General features: G+C 42.4%; 1 protein-coding gene across 3 annotated transcripts in view; it reads right to left on the bottom strand.

The window, feature by feature from the left end:
- The window catches only part of Adam23 (ADAM metallopeptidase domain 23), a 154,645-nt gene that overhangs the window by 113,768 nt on the left and 15,302 nt on the right, over nucleotides 1-25,575 (bottom strand). For all 3 annotated transcript variants that reach the window (XM_036173337.1, XM_036173335.1, XM_036173336.1), the window contains exon 3: nucleotides 6,267-6,343. In XM_036173337.1, the coding sequence (XP_036029230.1) occupies nucleotides 6,267-6,343 (77 nt within the window). The remainder of the gene's footprint in view (nucleotides 1-6,266; nucleotides 6,344-25,575) is intronic.

Below are 25,575 nucleotides of genomic sequence, written 5' to 3'. Positions count from 1 at the left end.
AGGTAAGTGGCCTTGGTCAGCTGTTTCGTGGGTTCACATCTCTTGGAGGGAGGGGCTCACCAGCCTTACTTAGTACTCCTGCCTCAAACCCCAGGAGTTCGTGCATGGAAGGCATCCTTTGAAAATCTGAAAAGTTTTGGGAGGAGCCTAATGTGCCCTGCCCAAAGTCTTGAACATTCTCACCACACAATCCACAGCAGCTGAAGAAACACCTGAGAAATGGCCTAAGCCTGTTTACCCTACCTGGGAGGAATGTGGCTTAGAGTATCTCCCTGCAGAAGCAGCCCACAGCCAGCAACTGTCTGGGCAGTTGGTGAACAAAATCTAACTCCTTCGCCTCTCCATTAGGTAACTGCCTGGCGGGATCTGAGAGTGCAGAGCCCCAGAATTCCTCCACAGCAAGACCTTCCATTGGCAGAGAATGCAAGCTTCCTCACTTTAGCAGAGTCTGCTCTTCCCAGCCTCACTCTGCCCTTATCCATGAGTTCTCTTTTTTTTTTTTTTTTTTGGTTTTTCGAGACAGGGTTTCTCTGTAGCTGTCCTGGACTAGCTCTGTAGACCAGGCTGGCCTCGAACTCACAGAGATCCATTTGCCTCTGCCTCCCAAGTGCTGGGATTACAGGAGTGCACCACCACTGCCTGACCATGGTTTTGTTTTTAATTGAGATTGTTTTATATATTGTTTTGAGATTATAATATAATTACATCATTTCCCTTTTCTTCCTCCAAACCTCCCGTATACCCACTCCTTTGTTCTCTTTCAAAGTTATGGCCTCTTTTCTTTTAACTGTTGTTGTTGTTGGGGTGTGTATGTGTGTGTTCCTAAATATATAAATACAACCTGCTCAATCTGTATAATGTTACTTGTATGTGTGCTTTCTGGGCTGACCATTTGGTATTGGATAATCAGTTGGTGTGTCCTTCCCTGATCCATCACGTTTCAATATCATCTGTGTACATATTAATTTCATTTCTCCCTCTTGGATTTTTTTTTTTTTCTTTTAACTGTGAGCTCTTGGGGAGGGAGAAAATCTCTGACTTTGAATTCCCCATGTTGCTCAGCACAGCATCTTATACAAACTAGAAGCTCAGTGTGTTGACTAACTGGAGAATGAATTAACCGTGTCAGTCAGCATGAAAGTCGGGTTCTTTATTTAACCTAACTGAAACTATTTTAGCATGCTTGTTTTCTCCTTTCAAGAGAACAGCATGAACTGCTTTTAATGAGCAAACTGCTGTGTGCATATGTTTCTGTAAATCTGCGATTTCTAGATACTCATCTTGAACACCCCTGAGTCCCCGAAAATTCAACCGCAGATCTCATGCAAATCCAGAACCACCTTCCTGGATACAGCATAGTAACACTTTTTTAAAAAAATCCTGTCCTTTTTACTGACTTAACTCTTTACTGGAGCCATCCCCATCCATGCAGAGACCCTGAGACCCCTGAAGCCATTGTCACCATGTACCATTCCCCTGAACATCTTCTCATTGGGAACCCACACAGCACCCCAGGAAACGAGGCACATGGCTGACGGTCAAAGTGTGCTCTGTGCACAGCAGAGTGCTGCCATGGGGCTTGTGCGCCACTCTGAACCTCACACAGTCTTTCCTCTCCCATGCCTGTTGATCTACAGCTTTCAGCATTGCCCACCTAATCCAACCCGAGTGGCTTCTCTCAGTACATGTGTTTACTAATAAAGCAACCTTCTTGCTCTCCAGGTTCTCCTGCAGCTCCCCAGTTTTAGGTTACAGCCACCAACCATTGAGTCCTACGGTTTTCGTCTGAGCAGGGCTCTCCCCCAAGCACTCACCGGAATAATGTCCCCACCAAGTTAACAACCTAGAATGTTCGAGCATTGGTACGCAGAGAGAATTGTTCTTTCTCTGTCCTGTGTGTAAGTCAGCAGTGTGCAAGCATTCATTTCATAATTTGTCACAGGGTCTTTCTATGGAGCCCTAGCTAGCCTAAAGCTTACAAGACTGGTTTTGAACATGAAGGTGATCCTCCTGCCTCTGCTACCCAAGTGCTGAGATTACAGGTATGTGCCTTTAAATAAACAAAAAAGCATGCTGGGGGACTTGGAGCCAGTTGTGTGGCTTGGAAATATAAGCATCCAAAACTGCAATGACCTGTAAGTCCTGTTATTTTCTAAATCAGCGACTTGTGAGTTGCTATGGGGCAGTAGAGAGCATGCCACGTGCATCACAGTATGCTTTCAATGCAATGGAGAATAGTACCTAAGTATCTGCTCCGTGGACTATCTCTTCTCTGTCATTAACCCCCACTCATCAGCTCCATCTCTCAGTCCATCATCACAGAAACACTGGCACCTTCTTCGACTCTTCTCCCACCCAGTCCTCCAGGGGCTGTCTTCAAGTTAGGTTCTCTCATTCACCTCTAGCTCTGTAACTACCTCCCCACAACAAGCCAAGCTTCACTAAAACTGCTCTCTTCCAACCTCCAGTGACAAATCAACTGGAAAATCCAAAGGATGCTTACTGCTTCTTCACTTACCAGGCACATAATGATGTGAATCACATCCTTCGGTTTTGAAACTGTCAACAATGTCGTTCTCCTCCTCATTCCCCAGTCACTTGTCTCCTTCACTGGGTTCCTCTCCCTACCCCCTACCCCTTCTCGGCTCTCTTTATTCTACCTCTCTCCCTTCCTTTAAAGACACATTTGTCATTGAGGTTTACACGGAAGTGACTTGCAAGGTGACTCCCGACAGCTCCCATTTCTCCACTGCGGTTTTATCCAACTACCCTCTAGACAAAAACTGTCTAATCATGACACTTGTATGGGCTTTTTTTTTCTGCTTTGTCATCCCCCATCAAACCAGTTCTAATGATTTTTACCAACTGAAGATGTCTTGGAACTATACCCATCCCCATACTTCTTAGCACTCCCTGAGAACTAGACTTCTGTTTACGGTCCCTGACTGTTTACAGCCTTGAGAATGGCTCCTAAGCACTTGAGCACAAATACCAGATTGTCCATGAGTTTCTTATCAAGGAAAAAAAAAATAAACATTCAAGCTTCACTTGCTTTTAGTCAGCATGGAGACACTAATTTTGAACGTCAGACAGTTGGGTGACACATTATTAATCTCCACTAGATCTGCCATGGGTAACGTCTCTGTTATGTGGGCTATGATTGTAATGGTTTCCTGGGTTACTCTTCAAGGAACTTTAAGGCTGCTGATTCTTTACATATGCCTCTGGGGTGATTGAAAGTGATGAAAAGGCTCGGCATCTTTCTCTTCATACTGTGTGACAGTTGTTAATTTGTTATTGCTGTTGCTTAGTTGGTTGGTTGGTTGGTTGGTTGTTTTGTTTGGTTATTTTTCCTTCTCCTCCTCCTCCTCTCCTCCTCCTGCTCCTCCTCCTGCTCCTCTTCCTCCTCTCCTCCTCCTGTCCCTCCTTCTTTTGCTCCTCCTCTTCCTCTTCCTGCTCCTCCTCCTGAAGAGAGTTAAGACCCGCAAGCTAAGCAGGGTCCCTTCGTATAGGTGTCTGAGAATGTGGGCATTCTACAAAGTTGGTGATTAGCTCACAGTCAGTACTTGCAATCAGGTTGTTCTGATTCTCAGGAAGCAGGAAAATTGGGAAAATTTCAGTCCTTTAGTGAGTGTGTATTTATCATACGGCATGTGTCCCCCTAACCCCTGATTGCTAAATGTGTTTGGTAAAATTCCTTTGGGGAAGTGAAGGCTACAGACGCACAGACAGCATGACAGGTCGCCCATCATTTCTTTTACAGCAGGTGAAAGGGTATAGAGGGAAAGGGGCCTGGGTAGCAGCACCTAGGCCCGATTGACCAGATCTGTAATAGTGCATGCTGAGAAGGCAGGGCCATGCAATGTTGTGTGTGAAGGGAGTGTTGGCTTTTTCATGAGCTACAGGGGTGAGACAGAGGGAGATAATTCAGGAGATCTGAGCCAAGGACAGCTCAGCTTGCTGGGGTCTGGAACCCAGGTCCAGACGCTCATGTCATGGACAATTCAGTACTTAGGCTATGAAGCTGAGGACAGTAAGGGCTTATTCAATGATTGGAGAGTGGAAGAGAGGGAACTTTGCTTACAAATTAGTCTTTGAGTTTCAAAGAGCTGAAGAGTTCCGGGTGTCCTGTACTGAGAGAGACTAAGTTCTGTAAAGAGTAATGCACCTGAGAACAGGCAAGGGACCTTCAGGAGCTCAGAGCCACTTCATTTCACTCCTTCCGAAGTCTGGTGTTTACTCATGTGGAGCTGAAGGAAGAGGAGAGAGATCAGCCGACTAGATCAAATTAGAATGATAGCGTTCTGACAAATCATTTCTCTTTGGTCAGCTTGTCTGTGTGCAGAGCTGAGTATCAGATGCAAAGGTTAAGACAGTAGGAGGAGCAGGAGGAGGAGGAGGAGGAGCAGAAGGAGGGGCAGGAGAAGGAAGAGGAGGGGCAGGAAGAGGAAGAGGAGGAGCAGGAGAAGGGGCAGGAGGAAGAGGAGGGGCAGGAAGAGGAAGAGGAGGAGCAGGAGAAGGGGCAGGAGGAAGAGGAGGGGCAGGAAGAGGAGGGGCAGGAAGAGGAGGGGCAGGAAGAGGAGGAGCAGGAGGAGGAGCAGGAGGAGGAGGAGAAGGAGGAGGGGCAGAATATTTTAATGTTCAGAATACATCGGCAGTTGGAGCCGGACTGGTGGTGTGGTGGTAAGCACAGCTGCCCTCCAAAGCACACCACATCGCCTACTGCAACCACCACCTCAGGCAGCATCAACTAAGTAGAGGGCTGAGACAAACTAAAATTAGCCACATCCTGGTATCCAACATAGCCTAAGACTTGGCAAGACAATCTTTTATGCAGGCACACTGCTGACAGAGCATGGTGAACTGGAACTCAACCAAAGGAGAAAACCTGCAATATCTTTAACGCAGGAATTCTGAGTTCTGCTGACTCATTCTGACCTAAAGCTGCAATAACACTTGAGTAAGGAGCATCCAAGCTTACTCGGCATCTTTTTTTTCTGCAGAGCTGACAGAATCTGGCATACAAGAAATTCAATAGCCTTCTGCAATTCCTCCGATGTTGGCTGCGGTCACCTGCATTACAGTGTCTGGTAGCATTAAGTAATAGATTCTTATAAAATGTAGTCCTGTTTAAACTACTGATGAGACCTGAAAATCCTGTCTTGCATTTCTATAACTGAAGAGAGTCATACCATACGGGAAGCCACCTTCACCAAAGGCTCGGTACCAGTTCGAGGTGAACTCTTCAGTCCTGGATAAGGCAAGAGCTCTTGCTCACGTTTTGCACAAGAACACCTGTGCACACTGCTCCGACTTGGGAAAAGGCATTTAAATAGCAATATAAACACAGACACAGAGACAATGGGATAAATTTTCATCAGTACAAAGTTTCAAAGAATCTACATTAGTGTGAATCCTGAAGCAAAGAACCTTCTCAAAATAGATTCTTCTGAGTCATTGTTTACTGTCTTCTTCCTACAGAAGTCGTGTGTTGCATTATAAAAAGTAAAATGGAAGAAATTTCTAGACTGAAGTCTAATTATGCTTCAGGCAGTAGTTTATTATGCTTCTTATATAATGATTACTACCGTTAGCATTTAATTAACTAGCATTAATTCAAATATTTATTCTATTTAAAATCATAATATAACAAGACTGGGCCCATCAACAGTCAATCATGAATCAGGGAGGGACTCACAGGGCCCTACTCCTCCTTCCTGAACTACTTCCTACTCCTTCCTGGCTATTGATGGATTCTGGGGGACAGGTGGTAATTGTCTTTGGTTATGTACCAACTGATAAGCCCACCAGATTCCAGTGGATAGTTTCAAACCCCACAGACACACGGACAATTCTGGTTAAACTCAGTGGGTCTCAGAAAAAGAAAATAGATATGAATGTGGAGAGGAAACTTAAAGGGGAAATGGGTGGGTATTTGAGGTGGGAAGGGACTATAAAAGGTGAGGTTATAGTAATCAGAATGTTCTTGATATATGTACGAAAGTACCAAATTATCAATAACTCAATGAAAGTTATTAAAATACCAATATGTAAGTTCTCCATTTGGGGCATGTAACAAGTTAAATGTCTTCCTTCAGGAAAAGGAAATAAAGACACAGTTACTATTCAGAACTCCCACTCTTCCTCAAGCATTATTTGACACATAATCACTATGCCAGTTGCTTCAGCCCAGACACTGTTTTGATGAATCTTAGAAATGAAGCTTTACTGCCCCTGCATCCTGAGAGGATTTGCTGGTTACTTACTTGTTCAGTATGAGGTCGAGAATGAACTTGGAGCCAAAGGCTTCGATCTGGAAGCTCGCCTGGGCCAGATGGACAGCCTAAATGCAAAAAGACAGAAGGAACTTTAGGAGATATTTACAGGACCATCATTTTCATGTAGACTTTTTTTTTTAAATGCATCTTGAGGTATTATCGAATTTCTTTAAAGGACTAGGTGTGCCATCTTGGTTCTGTTGGAAGACCTACATATGTGAGCAGCAAAGAGCTAATAAAGGATCCTCCAAAACAAACCCATTGAGGCAAGACCCAACAGCATGTCCTCCTGGACATCCAAAGCAACCATGATAAATTGAGCAGAACTCTAATTAAGGCTTGACTCTGGACTATTTTGTGCCCCAAATGAGATTTGCTGCACTTCTAAATGAGAAATCACGTCAACATGCTCCCTTTCCGTGGGAAGAGGAACTTTCTCTATGTGATGAGTCTGCAAAATGTGAGAATAAAACGAGATGGCGCAGCCTTCTGACTTCTGAAAGCATTTGGAGTGGAGCCACTCCCCTGGGAAGATCGAGTTTACAACCCCCTTTAGGAGGCACACATTTACAGATAATGCCTTAATTCAAAGCCCAACAGTAATCCCATCTAAGCCAGATTCATATTTAGCTGGTGTTAAAAGATTAGCATAGGCCAAAGTAGTGCCCTGAATCATGTAAATTAACAAATCAACGAAGAGCTGTCAAAGTGTTATCCAACATAAGGCCTTACTTTGTTATCCTATCAAGTTAAAAAAAAAAAAAAAAGACAAGGATCAACCACACTGACTTACACTCATTCCTCTGTCACAGGGAGTACCAAACAACAGGTGAAATGCTCTTTGCCTGGTAACACAGACCGACTAAAACACATGAGACATCCCCTCTAAGGACTATGTATTCCCAGCTCCCTCCACTGCCACTCCAGGCTCCTCTCAGGCTCTCTGCCATTATTATTTACCAAATGCTCCCATCCTTCAAAGGCATCCTAATCACCTTCCATCACACACACTCTAGGAATGAACTGTGGTCTTCAGAACTGTAGGAACACTTGACCCGCCCTCCCCTCCCGGTCTGGTGGGGTGTTTGCTTCCTTCCATTCCCTCCAAGGACAGTAAACAGCATGACACATGTCACAGGCATCTTGCAAATGATTGTAGATTAATGACCCTTCCTCAAAACCATCCAAACCTTCAAATAATTCACCAAACATTTATTGTCAAGGCTATTATCTTGCCACAGCCATAAAAACACCATCAATAAAACTATGGTTTTTACTTCAGTCAGTCACAACTGCCAGTTACTCCATAAAATCAGTAAATATCATTTTAAAGGCAATTAACACATATTCAGTCTTAAATACAAACCAGTAAGTGGTTCCTGCTACCCTAACACCATCGGCGTTCATCTCAAAGTCCAAACCACACAGAGCAAGATCATTACACAAGTCGGAGGCTCCTGCATCTAAACATAAAAAGGGGAAGCACCCATCCTGTCAAGGGCAGACTCTGATTTGCAGTGGCTAGCCAGAACAAACTGCACGGTCTTTACATGAATTCATTTTGTATCTTGCACCATCAACTTTTGCTTGAAGACAGTTAGTTATACAGATGACTAAACAAGAGGTTTCTCAGCAATGGTTTCCAAAAGCTTTAAACTTCAAAAAATCTGAAAACTTATTTCCTGAGAATCTAAGTACTTAAGCATATTTTCCCCATAAAAATACTACATAGCAGAGAAATGCCCACTTGTGGCAACCTGGCTTAACCAAGCTGATCCATAACCTCCTAAAGCTTCTTTGTAAACTCTTAAGACCCTGATAGCAACTCAGGGAAAGCTTATGTTCTAGCAAATAAGCAATGAGACAAATATAAACACCAAGAGGATCTTGTTGGAAAATAGGGTAGCCCGGTGGTAAACACAGCAAACCCACTTTGTTCAGCCTCTCGGACTTAGACAACTTGATTTTTTTTTTGCAAGTCAACACGACAAGCTTCATTCAGTGTTGCAGAATCCAACAACACAAAACTTAGCAAATAACACTGTGTTTGCCTTTTGCCCTTCCAGGAAGTCCATTGCACAGCACCTGTGAAGATATCTTATCGATAAAGACAGCGGCAGCTAGAAGGCACAGTCCCAGGGAACCCCAGCCTATGGCTAAGCAGCCACCACTATTAAGGCTGATCCACACTCAAAGTAGCCTCAGGACAGCATCCGTGGACCGACTTCCCTGACATAAGTGCTCCCTGCATAAAATTTCCAAAGGTAAAATAGGAATCCACCTATGGGGGAAACAAAGATGTATTTACAAAAAATAGGGTCCGAAAAATGAATGTGGGAACCAAAGAACCCTGTTCTCATTTTTAAAAAAATATGTGTGCCCTGTAGGCAAATAACTTGCAGGGTAAATGTCAATGGATATGGAAAGGTGGGCTGCCCACTGGAGGGTTTTGTGTGACGTGCTCTGTGACTTATGACTTGCATGTCTACCCAAGACGGCCACCTTTCCTCCAAATGCTCATTCCTTGCATTCACTCAGCAGTGTCTAGTTCACACCAAAACATCATCATCACCATCCCTCCAAATCAGTTACTCTCCAAAGTGCCAGTACAATCATCCACAACAGCAACAATGTGCCTGTTTTCCACAGGAGAAAAAAAATACGGTTCGCTATGTTTGTCAACAGAGGTGTTTTAACAATTTAACTCATTTCATTTCTAACAGGCAGGCAGCACATTTTTCTATAAAAGTAAGTTTCTTCTACATACTGACCTCCTTATTCATACTATCAAAAAAAAAAAAAAACCCTGTAAATTCACTCAATAGAGTTGTATCCATTTTAAATACCGTATTTTTCTTACATTCTGTTTACCTTCCCACTGCTCTGCACAATGCAATGGTACACATAGTACAGATTCTGCACACTAAGTCCCAGGCACCAGCTTCTTTCCCTAACATTCTATTATTCCTACATTGTCCTTGACACCACACTTAAACAGATTTTAATTTCTGAACTCAGTTATTGCATTTCAATTTATAAGATTTTATTAACAAAATTATACAGTTTTAAAATTTTAAATTTGAAATATACTTTATAATCAGGTCAAGTGAATCCTTCACTACTGCGTGTGTATGTTTATGCATGCATGTCTTTTTTACTTTTGAGACAGGGTCTTTTGGGGTGTTTTGTTTTTCTTTTGGTTTGGTTTGGTTTGGTTGCAGGGAGAGGGTTGGTTGGTTGGTTGGTTGGTTGGTTGGTTGGTTTTTCCAAGACAAGGTTTCTCTGTGACTGCCTTGGAATTCATTCTATAGACCAGGCTGGTCTTGAACTCAGAGATCCACCTGCCTCTGCCTCTCAAGTGCTGGGATTAAAGGCGTGTGCCACAACACCCACCTTTGAGGCTGGTTCTTAAGTAGTCAGGCTAGACTCCAACTCACCACGTACTGGCCTGAATTCCTGCCACTGCATCCCAAGTGCTAAGATTATACAAGTAAAAAATCATGCCTAGATCATAATGTTTTATTTGCACACATAAATGCATACATGTATAGCTATATGGTGTTACACACACACACACACACACACACACACACACACACACACACCTTCCAAGTGATAGGAAGTTAGATAAATAGCAGAAATAAGTAGGGTTTTGTGTAAGACAGTACACCACTTCTGATTGCTGTAACATGAGTATAGAATCGACAAGATGCTACACATGGCTGCAAATACAAAGGCCACCTGAGGTACTGTTCCTCTCTTAAAAAGAAGGGGTGACACCTTGAGGTTTATGCAGCATGTACTCCTCAGTCTCCTTCAGGGAGAGCTGGTGAACCCCGCCGGCAGCAGGTCAGCTGTTTGCACCTTCGGGATGTCTGTGAAACAGCCTGGTTTTTATAAGGACATTCTCCATAATGGCACTGAGGAAGGACACAGAGTTTTATAGGCAGGAAGCATCATTTCAGAAGAAGGAGGGCATCACTGGGCTCAGAATCACCACCCTGAAGGACTGGAAACAGCTGTTGTCTCTGCACTCGGGTACTTTTCTTGTGACTAAGAATCTGGCCCAGGGAAACAGAAGGAGCTCCATAAACAAAAACAGCTAACTGCAATTATCCCCACACAACCCTCCTTCACTAGAGACAATTCGTAAGTCTTAACAGTACGCTTTTAGTCTTCTGGCCTCTCTCCTTCTCTCTCTCTCTCTCTCTCTCTCTCTCTCTCTCTCTCTCTCTCTCTCTCTCTCTCAGACAGTACCTAATGCTACCCATATTAAGCAACGTTAGGAGCCCATCCCACCGTAGGCCAGGTGCCACGGTGTGCTTTATCATCACTGCCATTTATGCCATTGATACAACACAGGCAGCTTGTGTCAGGCCCACTGCATACGCTGAAGAGGCACAGTGAGCTGTTCCTGAGACATATTCAAGTTAACGGACATTAAAATGAGGAGAAATATAGCTCTACCTATATAATGTTTTAAAAAATGGTCATTTGAACATATGCACATTGTAATGAAACCATGTTTCACACGGTATTCACTGCCTTTTGTGGGAGCTGAGCTCTCCACAGTCTACCTATCACTAAAACTAAACCCGGGACATAGAAAGTCTACACTTTCCCACTTACAAAACCCAGTATCAGCAGCCAGTAAAAACTGAGAAAGGCGCCGAAAAGAAAGTCTGTGACGTCAATCGCCACGCCTCCTTAGTTACCTGTAGATGCTCTACTCCAGTGTGGCTTGGGAAGCAGAGGACAATCTGGAAGCAGCTTTCCCTTGAATATGTTCTGTTACTTGTGGAGACAGACACTCATTCACGTAGTAAAGGAAACCCTGAACGTGACTGGAGAGACGACCTTGCAGTTGGGAGCACTGGCGGTTCTCAGAGAGGAACTGAGCTCAGTTCCCAACATCTTCATCTGCCCCTCACATCCTTGTAACTCCAGGAGCTGACATTGCACTCACGTTCACAAGCATACACTCAACACACATCTACAGACACAATTTAAAAATAAAGTAAATTTAAGTGACATATTCATCCCTTTCTTGTGGTTTTTCTTCTTTTTCTGTTTTTGTTTTGGTTTGTTTGTTTGTTTTCCCTTCTCATGTGTTAATCATCCCAGAGCACCATCAGATCTACCCAGAATGCCCAAGAAGTTGGCAGGGCAGATGTTCTTACTACTTTTCATATAAGGAATTTTTTTTTTTTTAAGGGATAGAAGGTTAAGTGACATTCTTGTCCAAGGTCATACATCAAAGAAGTATTAGCTTCAAGTTGGTGAGAGGTGCCAAGTTCATGTCAGAAGTCCTTAAATCTTCAAGCCTCAATAGTTCCTAGCCATTAAAATATAAATAACAACAGCTTACCCCAAGGATGTGGAGGAGGATTATATTTGATCATAACATAACAGAAACGTACTAGAAAAATGTTGATCACATTGAAACGGCTTAAGAATTCAGAAAAGAGCAACGTAGACCGAGGAAGGAGAGAAAAAGGAAGACTATATTAACATTTTAGGAAGGGTGGAAAGGTCAGCTCACCTCAGAATTCCCTCCCAGTATATCTGGTTACCTTCTATCGAATCCCAATGTGGATTTAGATTCTGCAAAACTTGAAAATGTTGTATTTTTATTCCTCACTACCATTATAGATTATGCTCTGACCTTGTTCAAGTGCTGTGTCTTTGAAACAATATGAATCATTTTCCTATGAAAGGAAACAGCTGCAAACGTTTCACGAAGGCAGTTTTGCAAATTAAGGTAATTTGCTAAACAATCCCTGCCAAGTTACATTTAAATAGGTAGTCCGTGGAAGAGACTATATTCATGTGTTCTTCTACACTGTTCTAATGTACAGTAGTAGGAGTTAACCCACTAACAAATTCGAATAGACAACCTACCTTGTACGAGCTACCGTGGAAGATATAAGGTTATAGAAAAATTGAGATTCATATTTGAAAAGCTGACCATCTGTCTGGGACATAAAATGAAAAACAAGCAAGTACAAAAATCTAATGCACCAATTAAATAGTAACAAGAAATACGTATCATAATGGGACATATAAGCATGATTAATTGTCAAATTTGGGGAGGGACAAGTATATTAGAATTTGAAGAGGGGGAATTTTGGAGACTGGAAATAAGTGATAATAGCTTATGAAGGAGTCTCAGCATGTAAAGATTAGTAGAATTCAGATAGCTCGAGGACTTAATAGGATGAAATCACCAAATGTTTCTAATGTCAGCTAATTAATAGGTGCATCAGAACACGCGTTTAAAGCAAAAACACAGACCGTCTTCCATCCCGGGGTGTTCAACTGCAGTTTAGATTGCAGTGAGAATCAATCTTGACAATGCATCACAAAGCATTCCGTGACATCAATAAATGTGATAAATGTATAAACCCCAAAAATGCTAATGTGTTTTGCTAACCAATCTATCTTTAGCAGAAACTAGGAAACTGAAGCCATGTCCTTTGGAGGCTTTTACTGAAATGAGACCAATACATCAGCTGAGCACACACAGCTCACAGGGCACAGATCAGCATCTCCCAGTAAAAGAAGCTGGTCACTGTCTGACTTGGTTCTCTATGCCAGCCTCGCCAAGAAAGAAGGAACGGGAGTCTGCAAGAGACCTATCCAGTATTCAATTACTGAATCTGATGACAAGGAGAAAGGGAAGCAGGGGCCTATAGATCCACGAGACCTCTGGCAAATCTCCTGCAAGAACTCCATTTCAAATTAGCCATCTACAAAGAGACTCCAGTTCCATCTACTTCCTTTTCACATCATCCTTCAACCCAAGGTACCCTGGAAGTCTGGTACAGAAAATAGGTGAACAAAAGAGAAAGAGAAGCAGCAGACAACGATGTCCCAAAGAGTCATTCCAATAAAGTAAGCGGGGACTCATGTGCACTGAAATTCTCTCTGCAGACTCTAAAGAAGAGTCGAAGAAAAGAAGCCATATTTAATGTAATGAGAAGAGAGAAAGGGACTCAGGAAATTTTCTCCTGGTGATTATCTAGCTGCCCTGTAGGGGCTCTGTGAATACATCCCTGACAATGCTTCTTTGGACATTTACATTAAATATTTTCTCAACCCTAACCTTTGATAATTACTCTCTTCCGTATATTCAACTTACGATGCTAACAAAACACACAAAATCCGAGCCTCCAGAGCAATTTTATTCAAAGAGGAGTAAAGCGGTACCAGTATCACAACAGCTGTATTCCTTGGCTTTCATGTAGTTCGTGAGAGACGAGTAAGAATCCAACTATGACAACAGTTGCCATGGAAGCAGTTCCTTTCTGCTGCCTTCCTGAATGGTAACATTTAATTTGATGCATTAATCTAGTAGCTGAGGTGTGACTCACCTTCTTCTTTCTCCTCATAAATTCCTACATCACCGAATTGCAAAACTCCAAATAGGGTCTCTTTCTCTCCAACTGTCTTTCTAGCCAGAATTACTAAACGCCCACTAAATAATTTCAATGGAAAAAAAAAAAGAATAGAGAGGATGGGGGCATTACTCAATGATGGAGCATTTGCCCAGAATGCATGAGGCCCTAGGTTCAATCGCCAGTCCTGAAGGAGAAGAATGAGGGAGAAGGAAGCGGGGGAAGTAATGGAGGGAAAGGGACAAAGGGAAGAGAGGGAGAATGAGATACAAGCTTTGGAAAGAAAATAAGTCAAGCTTCATGCTTATTGTCTGTGGCTCATTACCATTTTTCCCCCAGAACTGCTTATGTAACAGCAGTACTATCCTGAAAACTAGCCTCCTGAAGACAGCACCCCAGAACAACCCAGTCTGCTGCTCTGCTCCTTGGAATGTTGGCTACAACTCAGTGGACTTCTTTCAATTTCAATATCTCTCTGGGACAGATGGTTCTTTAACTTACGATGGCCATATAAGGTTTAGTTAAGAGTTCATCTGAGATGCAAAATGAGAATTAGGATCCAGTAATTACACACTTTACCTGAGCATTGTTACATCTAGTAAACCATAAATGATACAGTACAGATCCGAATATTCATTTCCAGTTCTCTCTCAGGAAGAAACAATAAAGACAAGTAACATGGGTCTATGCATCTAGGGAAGATGCTTTTTCTTGAAACACCTTGGTGATGGCACCCACATCATTCTTCCCAGCGAGGCTGGAGGGATGGCTCTGTGGTTAAAAGCCGGTTCTTCCAGAGAACATGGGTTCAATTCCCAGAACCCACATGGTAGCTCACAATCATCTACAACCATTCTTCCCAGTGACTCTGGCCAGATCTCCACATCACAGCCTCTTGTGACTATGTGCATGGATTTCCCAGGCTCTGCTTAGGAGACATTCCAAGTTCTCCCTAAATGTGCAACTATTTAACAACATTGTTCCTAAGAGACCTTGACTTTCCTTGACTACTTTCCACAAGACGTACATCACAAGCTGCCTAACACTAGGGTACAGCTTCTCTTTTTTCTATAGGAACTCACACAGATTATGGAGCTCTCTGGACTTTCTGGGGTTCAGCTGTAGCTTGCTTCTGTCCTTTGCTATGAATTCTGGCCTTGACTACCTACAACCAGTGATGGCCTTCTTCCTGCCCCTTTGGATGACAAGGGCAATTTCAAACTAGAAGATACGCCAAAGATGGGCTTCCCCATTTTTACAAAGCTGCAAGTTGTCTGTAGACTGCTTCTTAAAATTAAAGAAAAAAATTATTTATTATGCATACAGTATTCTGCCTGCATGTAAGCCTGCATGCCAGAAGAGGGCACCAGATCTCATCACAGATGGCTGTGAGCCATCATGTGGTTGTTGGGAATCGAACTCAGGACCTCTGGGAAAGCAGCCAGTGCTCTTAACCTCTGAGCCATCTCTCCAGCCCTAGACTTCTTAAATAACACTGGAGCCTGTTTCAGCTCCAGCAAACGAGAATTCCAGACAGAAGAACAGTTAGCTGTGGAAACCCTAAGACACCGCATGTTGGCTGTCAGAGAGGGGCAGGAAGCTCAGTGTGGGGGCTGTGGAACAAGTGATGGTGAGCAGCTTAAGCAATGAAGTCAGAGAAGTAGTGAGGTCAGTCATGTGGGAGCCTGTACGCAAGGTTGACGCTCTTGCCTTGTGTTCTGAATGAAACAGGAAGTCACTAAGTTACAACCTCTCCAGGTTTAACAGTTCACTCAAGGGGACGATGTCAGCAATGGATTAAAGAGGACAGGTGACAGGAAGAAGCTAAGGGTTCAATGGGAGGTTGCTGCAAAACTCCAGGTAGGAGTTAGACCTGGGTGGGCAGCGGAGTTGACGAGGAGTCATCGGGTTCTGGTAGCCGTCAACGGACACTGCTCACAGATTTTACGTGAGTTATGCACGACACAAAGGAAACAGGAAGCTCTACAACATTTGGCCAGATTGGCCACCAAAGGGAACAAGACACTCCTTTTGTTAGGGAAGTGGACAGGGGTCATGGTGGGAACCCAGGACCTTGTTCCGGCCATGCTATATCTGTCACGTGCATAAGTCTAGTGGAGAAGCAGGTGCAAGGCTCCCGTCCTTGATGTTAATGAGAGGTAAACTTTTAGTGAATGTCTGCTACAGGACTGAGAAAATTAAGAAGTAATGAACAAATAAGTCATTGATCCAGCATATGAATTAGTGAACAAATCAACGAACCTTGGAGATAAAAAACAATTCCAGTAAAATACCTTAGGGGGCAGGGAAGAGCACACTAATTAGTTATCCAATACCAAGTGATCAGTCCTAAAAACACATACACTCAAGTTTCATTACACGGACTAAGCAGGATGTACTTATATATTTAGTAATACTCAAACACACAAATATATAACAATATTTTTAAAGGCCTATGAATTTGAAAGGGAGAAAGGCAGGAGGTGTGGGTACATGGAGAGGTTGGGGAGTGGGAAAGAAAGGGGGAAATGATGTAATTATGTTATATTCTCAAAAGGTTATAATAAAAAAATAACTTGGGGTGGCTGGAGAGACAGCTCAGGAATTAAGAGCACTGGCTGCTCTTGCAGAGGAGCCAGGTTCCCAGCACCCACATAGCAGCTCATAGCCTCTATCACTCCATTTTCAGGGGACCCAATGCCCTCTTCTGACATCTGAAGACACAAGGCACACATGTGGTGTACAGATAGCACACATGCAAGCAAAACGCTCATACACATAAAATAAATCTTTAAAGAAAATAAAAGATCTGAACGAGGATGTCCATTCTGCAGAATACATACTCTGTGAAGGAACTAGGGTTTAAGTAAAAAGCTAGGCTAAATGGAAAACTACACAAGTCAGCATAGGAGGTTGAAAAACCAACATTTTTGAGCAAAATGGTTAAGTGCCATTTTGTATCCCAAGAGTTGGTGTATACTGTAAAATTCCTCCCCCCCCCCAAAAAAAAATCTTAAGTACAAAAGCGTCCTCCTCAATGGTCAGTACATGTTAGCTCTCTTCCAAGTAACAGGGGTCATTCTGTGGTTGTGTACATCAAGCATTCTTAAGGAGCAATACAATGTTTACCTTTGCGTTTTTGAGAGTTCACCTCCCTATTTTGGAAGCCATGTTATCATTACTCTCAATATTTCAAACGTGTCGTTGCTATTAGACATGCGTGGTCACGGCCCTTGGGAATTCTGAAAGTCATTCTTACTGATTTTATTTTACCGTGTATAGCATCCATCTCAAGGACTTGTTCTTAAATCAGGAAAATCAAGATATATCTCACATCTTACTAAATATTGTCATTTTCTCAAGGTCTCTTACTAATACAGTAACCAAGGTTTGTACTGTGGGGCTGGTGAGATTGCTTGGTGGGAAAGTCTGGTTCAGTCTTCAAAGCCACAGTGAAAGGAGAGAACCAAAAGTTGTCCTCTGATATCCATGTGTCTGTGTGTCTGTCTGTCTCCCTCCCAACTTCTCTTAATCTCTCCCTCCTCCCTTCTCTCCTTTCCTGCCTCCCTCCCGCTTTCTGTCTGTCTGTCTCTCTGCTCTGTCTCTCACACACATGCATACACACACACACACACACACACACACACACACACACACACACACTGCTACTTGAGCCAGCAAATGAAAGGGCAAGGAGATTTTGTGTGTGTGTGTGTGAACATTTCTTTTTAAACCACAATGATTCAAGATATTTAATAGTGCCAATAAATAGGAAAGAAATTAGGTAATTTTTCAATTTTTATTATTTTATTTATAGTCATTTCAAGTGGTTTTTATTACCTGACATAAGCAAATAACTACATTAGGGTAATATTTAGTTAGTAATGATTAGAGAGGACACAATGCTATCAATATTTGATAAATAGCCAAAAATAAAAACTACTTAGAGAACATTAATTTTCTAAAATATAGCTTATAGTAAATGTAATACTTCTTATGCAAAAAAAAAAAAGGAGATGGCGTTTCAATGAAGACTTAATACCTTATTATTTCTGCCCTCTATTTCAATGAGTACTAAATTAGCCAGTTCCCTATAAAGGCAAAATTTTACAGAATCTGTAAGAAAGCTCCAGGACTTACATGAAGGTGGCCAAAGACATTTGCTGGCCCAGTATGCAAACAATATCCTATAGAAAGCGGTACTGATTGATAGTTCTCTTTTCCTAGCTTACAGGCTTACAAGGTCTCTGGCAGGGTCTCTCTTCCTCAGCACCACTGGCACATTGAGCTCAATGTTTCTTTGACTGGGGATGGGGAGGCTACCTATACAACACGTCGTTGGAAGCACCCCTCTCCCCACAGATCACTGCAGCCTCTGACCCTCACCTTGGGTCAACTACAAAGTATCTCTTGGCATTGCCAACTGGTCTAGTGGAGCCAAAACTAGCCCTAGTTAAAAAATCCCTCCTTTGTGTATGCAGGAGCTATGTGAATTTAGATTCTTCTAGACACGCTGCCCTTACACAAATTCATTTACCCTTATCTTCAAAGCCCGTTTGCAACCATCAACAAAGGCCTTCAGATAAAACAGGAAGTAAATGACAAACAAAAGGACGACGTTTGGTGCTTCCCCTAGGTAGAGGAAGCCACCTGAGAAGCAGGAGTTTTAAATTTTTACACCCGTAGAGATGCCTCAAAATTAAAGCAGGGGCTTAAATCTGTCAAAGGAGCTCACACATCATTCAAAAAATAATAAAGAAAGCAATAATGTAACTATGTACATGGTCCAAAATTTCAATCTTTTTTAAAGGATGCTTAAAATTACTTTCTTTCCTGCCAAAGTGACAGCTTCTTATTATCTTTTGAAATGTCATTTGGTGACTCAAAGAAAACAATGTAATTTAAACAGCTAGAAATGAGAGGGAACGGAGCCATAATGGAGCCTGCGTTTGGAGGTTACTAAGCTGTCTCTCCAAGATTGAGGTAATATCCTCTCAGTGGATGAAACTCCCTGGTTTCTAAATGTCATTTGCTTGATGATGGCTCCCACATCCCCATCCCACTTCGCCCTGTCCCTGACACCACAAGTAAGTCACTCCCAGAGATGACCAGGCATCCTCTGCAGCAAAGTGAAGCACTCTCTCCACTTGCTTCTAAACTTCCTCCACAGGCTCCCTAGGCAAAGATCCACCAGGCATTCCAGGCTTCTGGGTTAGTGTCTTAGGCTTGCTATGCTGAATGTCTACAAAGACTATAGCTACAAACAATACAGATTGTTAGCTGATACTTCTGGAGGTCAAAAGTCCAAATCAAAGTCTAGAGACTAAAGTGAAGGTGCTGGTCAGCCTGATTCCACCTGGAGAGCCCCAGAAGAACCTAGTTCCTTGTGGTCTACAATCCCAAGAAGCAGCACACTCCCAGGCTCATGGGTCCCCCAGCATGCATCTGCACCCACTATTACAACTTCTTCTCTCACTCTGTGACTCATGTGGTGGGTCTCCGTGCTCACGTGCGGTCACCCAGATGGTCCAGTACGCATTCCAATCCCATCCACAATCCTTTATTTAATTATACCCACCAAATCTCTTTTGTTACGGAAGGCGCCATAATCACAGATCCTGGAGACTCAGATGTGGACAGTTTGGGGGAAGAGAGGATTCTTCTACGTATCACAGCCCGCCTCCTGTCCCAGCACAGTCTCCAGAAAGCTAGAAACTTCACCTCTAAATATATACCAAATCTACCTATTTATCTGCCATGCTTCTGCTACCACCACAGCTAAGACCACACTGCCTCTGCCCTGGACAGTTGTGCGAATGCTCCAAATGGTCTCCCTACATCCACTCTTGCCCTACAGCAATCCATCCTGAATAGGATTGCCAGACTGTCTCCTCAAAACATGACTCAGGTGATGTTACCTTCTTTCTCTTTTAAAACATTTCCCTTTCTTCCTAATATAAAGAGAAAGAAATCCTAGCAAGACCATTGTCCTCTGGCCCTTCCTTACCTTGAGCAAATAACACAGCAGGAAATATGCCATACTTTTTCCTCCACAAAACGTCTCTCTGTCCTTCACCATCAACCTCCTAAGGCCTTACACACTGAGCACACACTTCTGGCAACCCATCATAGGGCCTAATTTGTTCCAGCTGCTCTTCCTGGGTCTCCAAGTTCATCTCCTTCTCCAGAGGCCAAAGCCTGCAACTTGACACATAATTCTAAAACTAAATCCCTTCAAGATCACCTTAAGTGTATAACGCCTGCTAAAAATCACAACAAGGGAAAGGATAAAAATACATCAGAAGTAAAAGTTGGGGAAGAAACATGCTATAGTGAAACACGTTCACCTTTCCTCTCAGCAGAGAAAAGATAATATCTGAGGTGGATGGGTATCTAAAAATAGGACAGAGATAAATTATTCAATGTTATAAGAACTAAAAACAGAAATTCAACAGCCTTTGGAGAACACTAGGGAAGAGATTTTCTATGCATTTTGTGCCACTGTGAACTCGGAATTCTTAAGACTATGTTGGGAACTGTAAGAGTAACTATGAACTTCACACAACATATTTATGCCAACATCACACATGGAAATGTGCGTCTTCACTTATATCTGCCATCAGTTTTTCACCTACTATAACATTCCTTTGCCCTGGAGTCCCAACATGGCTCCGTTGGCATTCTACTACCAGAAACTGTCTTGCTAAGGGCTTCATGGTAAGTCAGGGTGCAACGTGATCCAGCTAGCCCCTCCTTAGCCACTCCTCTGCCTTACTTTTCTCTTTGGATCACTTTCCACCACTCATTCCTGAAGCCAGTCACTACCCCTACTCGCCCTCTGTGGCACAACATGTTCGTGTGAGTCTTTGCATAGGTACACTTGAGTTGTGAAGGTGTGTGGAGGTTAAAGGCATCAACTATCCTGCTCAATGCTTTACACCTAATTTTTTGAAACAAGGTCTCTCACTGAACCTGGAACTCATGAATTCACCTAGGCTAGCTGGCCGATGAGCACTTGGGGTCTACCCATCTCCATGTCCCAAATACAGAGTTATGAAATGAGCTGCCACAACCAGCTTTTCTTGACAGGGATTATTACAGATCCAAACTCAAGTCCTCAGGCTTGAGCAGCAGACACTTCACTGAAAGGAGCCATCCTCCCACCCTACCTTTTCTCACTTGCAGATCAATATCCACAATTTAGTATTCCTATTCTTTGTCTAATACCCAAGTTTCAGAAGGCAGATATATCACAAATAGCTAACCCTGGAAATAATGGCAGACCCTTCACTTGACCACACATATCTCTTTTGGGAGGACATCTCACAGAACCTTAGAGTCATGAATGCTATATCCAATGAACTATCCAACGTCGAAATTAAATGACACATAACAATTCGAGACACTGGATCCCACACACTTTTTCAGCAACCTCCCAGGTGGATCCAAATCACATTTTAAAAAAAAAATCCCAAAATCTAACCCAATCGTCTTAGGTTTAAAATGACAAAATTTAAATACAGATAAATAACTTACCCCAAATTGGCAACCTACTAGTCAATGATTCTCCCCATAGTCTGGTTTCCTTTTTTTAAAAAAAAAAAATGTGTTTAAAAATTAAGAGGGAAATTATCTTTATTATTGTTATTATTTTTAGTATTGAAATAACAAAGGTTCTATACCAAAACTCATAGCTAGCATAGTACTGAAGAACAAAGACTAAGTTCAGAAAGAAAATGAAGCTACCTGTCTTTGCCACTTCTGTTCACAACTGTAACAGAAGTCTCAGGCAGAGTAATTAAGCAAAAGAAAAAAAAGAAAAAGAAAAAAAGAAATAAAGGCTTCCAAATTGGAAAGGCGGGCAGAAAATCATCTGCCCATACATGGCATGATTTCATATACAGAAAACCCTACAGTCAACAAAAAGAAATCAAAGCATAATAACTGAATTCAGAACATTTGCAGAGTATAAAAATCACGCTTGGGATTCAATTTGAAGGGCTGAGTATGTAGCTCAGGGGTAGAGTGCTTACCTAGGGTGTGTGAGAACCTGGGAAGATCCCCAGCACCACAAAAATAGTGTCTGATTTTCAGCAATAAACAATCTGGAAGTTAACTTCTGCAAACAACCCCATTCACAATTAAATGATGATGAATAAACTTATTAAACATGCAAAAGATGTATCTCTAAAACCACAAAACTAGATGAAAGAAATCTAAGGCCACAACTATACGGATGTCCATCTGGGTTCAGGGATTTAAAACTCAAAAGAAAATAAATGCAAATACTACTCTAAGGAATCGATAGAGAGACCCAAGGCCAGAAGCAGGAAAATCCATCCTCAAGTTCATAATGGAACCTCAAAGGACCACAATCAAACCTATCTGAAGAACAGAAGCTGCAGGCATAGCTTCACGGCAGAGCATGTGCTTATCATGCACGAGGCCCCTGAGCTCAGTCAACCCAGGGGAGAGAGCTCTGACCCTTGCTGAATTCAAAGCTTACTGCAAAGCTGTGATAATCAAAAGCATGGGCTGGCACAGAGAAAAGCATGAAGACCAACAGAGGACAGTACAAAGCCTCATGCTAACGGAGTCGGCTGACCTTCAACATGGATAACAGTTTAGAGCAGAAAAGATGGTCTTTTCAACACGTGGGACTGAGAAAACTGGATATACACATGCAAAAAAAAAAAAAAACAGTTGGAACCTGATTTTACAAGATGTAGAAAATTTAAACCAACGGTCATTAAGAACCTAAACTTAACCCCTAAATAACAACTCTCAGAAGAAAACATGACAGCAGGGGAAAAAAACAAGGGGGGAGGGAGCTCATAACACAGGAGTTGGTGATGATTTCTTGAATCCTACCCTAAAAGCATGGGCATCCAAAGACAAACTAAATGAGACATCATAAAAATGAAACACTTTTGCCCATCAAACATCACTATCAGCCTGGTAGCACAGGCCCATAATCCTAGCTATTCAAGAGGCTAAGGCGGGAAGGTTCCAAGTTCAGGGCCAACCTGGGATACAGAGTGAGTTCAAGGGGAATTGAACAGCTCAATAAAATCTTGTCTCAAAATAAAAAGTATAAAGAGAGACGGTAGAAGCCTTGCCTATCATGCCTTAGGGTCAATCCCCAATGACGGAGAAGGGAATGTCAACATGATGAAAGAGTCCACATAGGAAGAGAGAAAAGATTTGCACGTCAAGAGATTGCTACTCAGAATATGTGAAGAATTTCTACATGTCAACAACAGAAAACAAACAGAAAGGGAAGAAGACTGAATAAGCAACTTCTCCAGAGAATATATATACACACACACATACACAAAATCAATGATTGCATCAAAAAAGAATCCAACCTTAGTAACACTGAGGAAATAAAGTCAAAACCCCAAGGACTTACCACTTGACACCTACTAGGATGGTCAATATTAAAAATCTGAAGACAGAAAGTGTCAGCAAGGATGTGGAACCCTTATACAGTACTAGTGAGACTGTAAAATGGAGCCACTGCCGCCAAAAGATAATACAGGTTTGTCCTCTCTTCTCTGCCCAGGACGCCCCAAGTTTGCAGAATGGTGTGTTTCCATAAGAGCCCTGCCTCCAAATTTCTGTGAAGACCCTGTCATCGCTGCTGAGCTTCCCATTTGGGCCCTAGATACCAAGAAGCAGGAAAGAGTCTCTTTCTATGGAAATAACAATCATGATCCTCACTGTGCCACAGAAACAGCCTCTCCAGGGGCTGAATCCAGAAGCACCAATGTCTCCTGTATTGGGAAAATAGTATGGACAAGTCACTGATCCACAGAAGCATTCTGGGCAGAAAAGATGCCCTTTAACGTGTCCCAGCATCAGCAAACACATTCAGATGATGCCCATGTTTTCTTTTGTTATCATTCAAAACCAACTTTAACTCCGAGGTCTAAAATTTCAAGATCGGAAAACAAAAAACTTTTTATTAAGATATGAATTAATCAAAGTACATAAGCAGGGTATTTTAGCACACATTTTTGAAAATTTTTTATTTAAACAGAATTAAATGAAACTGAATTAATTTCTCTGGGAAAGTGAATCTATGAAGTATAGCTTCTTATGTTTCAAATCACTGGTGAAACTGGTATTTAAGGCTTAGTCATGTTTCTAAGTTATATGTCCAAGGGCATAAACATAAAGAGCACCTCTGTTTATACAACTACAATAGTAACCGCTGAATTTTCTTCAGGGACCACATCAGCACGATTGGAGGAGCAGAAGTCACTCTGAGAATCAGACCAAATCAGGAAAGGCCCAGGTTTAATAGGTAAAGTGCTCCCGGGCGATTCCCCCAGCCCTGCAGAGAGGATAAGGGAACAAGACTGGAAGAGTCGGTTTTCTGGGATGTTGCTTATATATCTCCTGTGGGAGTGGTCCTGAGCCTCTCTAGGGGAGGAGCTGTGGTTAGGCGGGCTCTGAAGTGGTGGGTTTGGGGAGGAGCTCAGGAGGGGAGTCAAGGTGGATCTTCCACTAGACTCCTTCCAAACATTCCAGACTCTTTGGGTATAGGGATGCCAGGGTGCCAGGGTGCCAGGGGTTGAGGTGGAGCTCACATCCAAACAGAAGCATGAGGTGATGACATTTGGGCAGCCGTGGAGACATGGCGAGCTGCTGAACAGCAACTAGAGTTGATGAGTTGAAGCGATGCTTTAGGAGGAAGAGTGAGAGGTGGTCTTAACCTGAGCAACTACCTGGAAGAGCACGGGAAGAATGTGGGAGGGGCAGGCCGAGAGAGAAGATGTTGGAATTAAGAGTTAATTTCGAGCATGATGAGCCCAGGTTGTCTATTACATATCAAAGTGGAGACAACAGATGAACAGTTGCAGGGTAAATCTTCAAAACTAGAGCCAGAGCAGCCTTATAGTAAAGGTCGGAGGCTCTCAGACATTACATGCGGAGCAAGGTTTTTGTAACAGTGAGTCAGGTTAGCTCATAAATGTCTAACATATTAAGGTATAGAAATATCCCAGGGAAATCCTCAACTTTGGAAATCTAAAATGAAAAGACAAATTTAGGATTTCACATAGACAGATTTTTAGTTATACATAATTTATTTTTATCAAAGAATAGCAGGTTTAGGGGTAACTATGAAAACAGTGTGTGAAGGGATGGAATAGTTTATAAATACACTATTTGAGCAACAATATTCAGGGCTTCAGCATTCATCCACCCAACTAAATGTGGGTGGGTGGATGAATGCCAAATTTCATTGGGTGGATGAATGCCCCACCCCACCCCCAAAAAAATAAGTAAAATGAAGGAAAACAGGTATTAACTATAAGGGAAAGGAATAATGACTAACCATTTCTGAAGACAATTTTACACACCATCACAAAACCAAAAACATCAAAATGTCATCATTTGAATGTCTCATCTGAAGGGAGGAAGTGACAGAGTTCACGCAGCTCAACAAGGATGAACACTGCTAACTGTTATCCGAACACTCTGCAGAGATGAAAGGCCACTATGTCACACAGGACAGCCTACAGCAATTAGCAGAGTAATTAGTGAGAACTCAGTACAAAGCCATCATTTAGAAGCGGTGGAGAGTCAGTGTACCAGCTCTTCTGGCAAGCATGCACACAGATTTTTACCTCCTGGCCATGGCCTCTTCAGTTGCATCCCCCTGTGAAAATGAAAGCAAACTGTCTATCTGATATGTTTGTCTTGTTTGGGTTCTTTCTAGTTGGAAGATGTAGACACATTCTATTTCTCATGGTCTCATCCTTGCTATATTTCATTTCCAGAGAACTTTCAAAGGCCAATCTGAGATTTTCTTGGCTTTGGCCCCATTGGGAGAATTGGAAAGGGAAGAAAAGTGAATCGCCATCTAACTGGGACAGTTCTTAGGGAAATTT

Source organism: Onychomys torridus, chromosome 23, assembly GCF_903995425.1.
Source record: "Onychomys torridus chromosome 23, mOncTor1.1, whole genome shotgun sequence".
Taxonomy (NCBI): Eukaryota; Metazoa; Chordata; class Mammalia; order Rodentia; family Cricetidae; genus Onychomys; species Onychomys torridus.
Note: the sequence above shows the minus strand (reverse complement) of the source record. Positions and strands in the feature narration are given on the sequence as shown.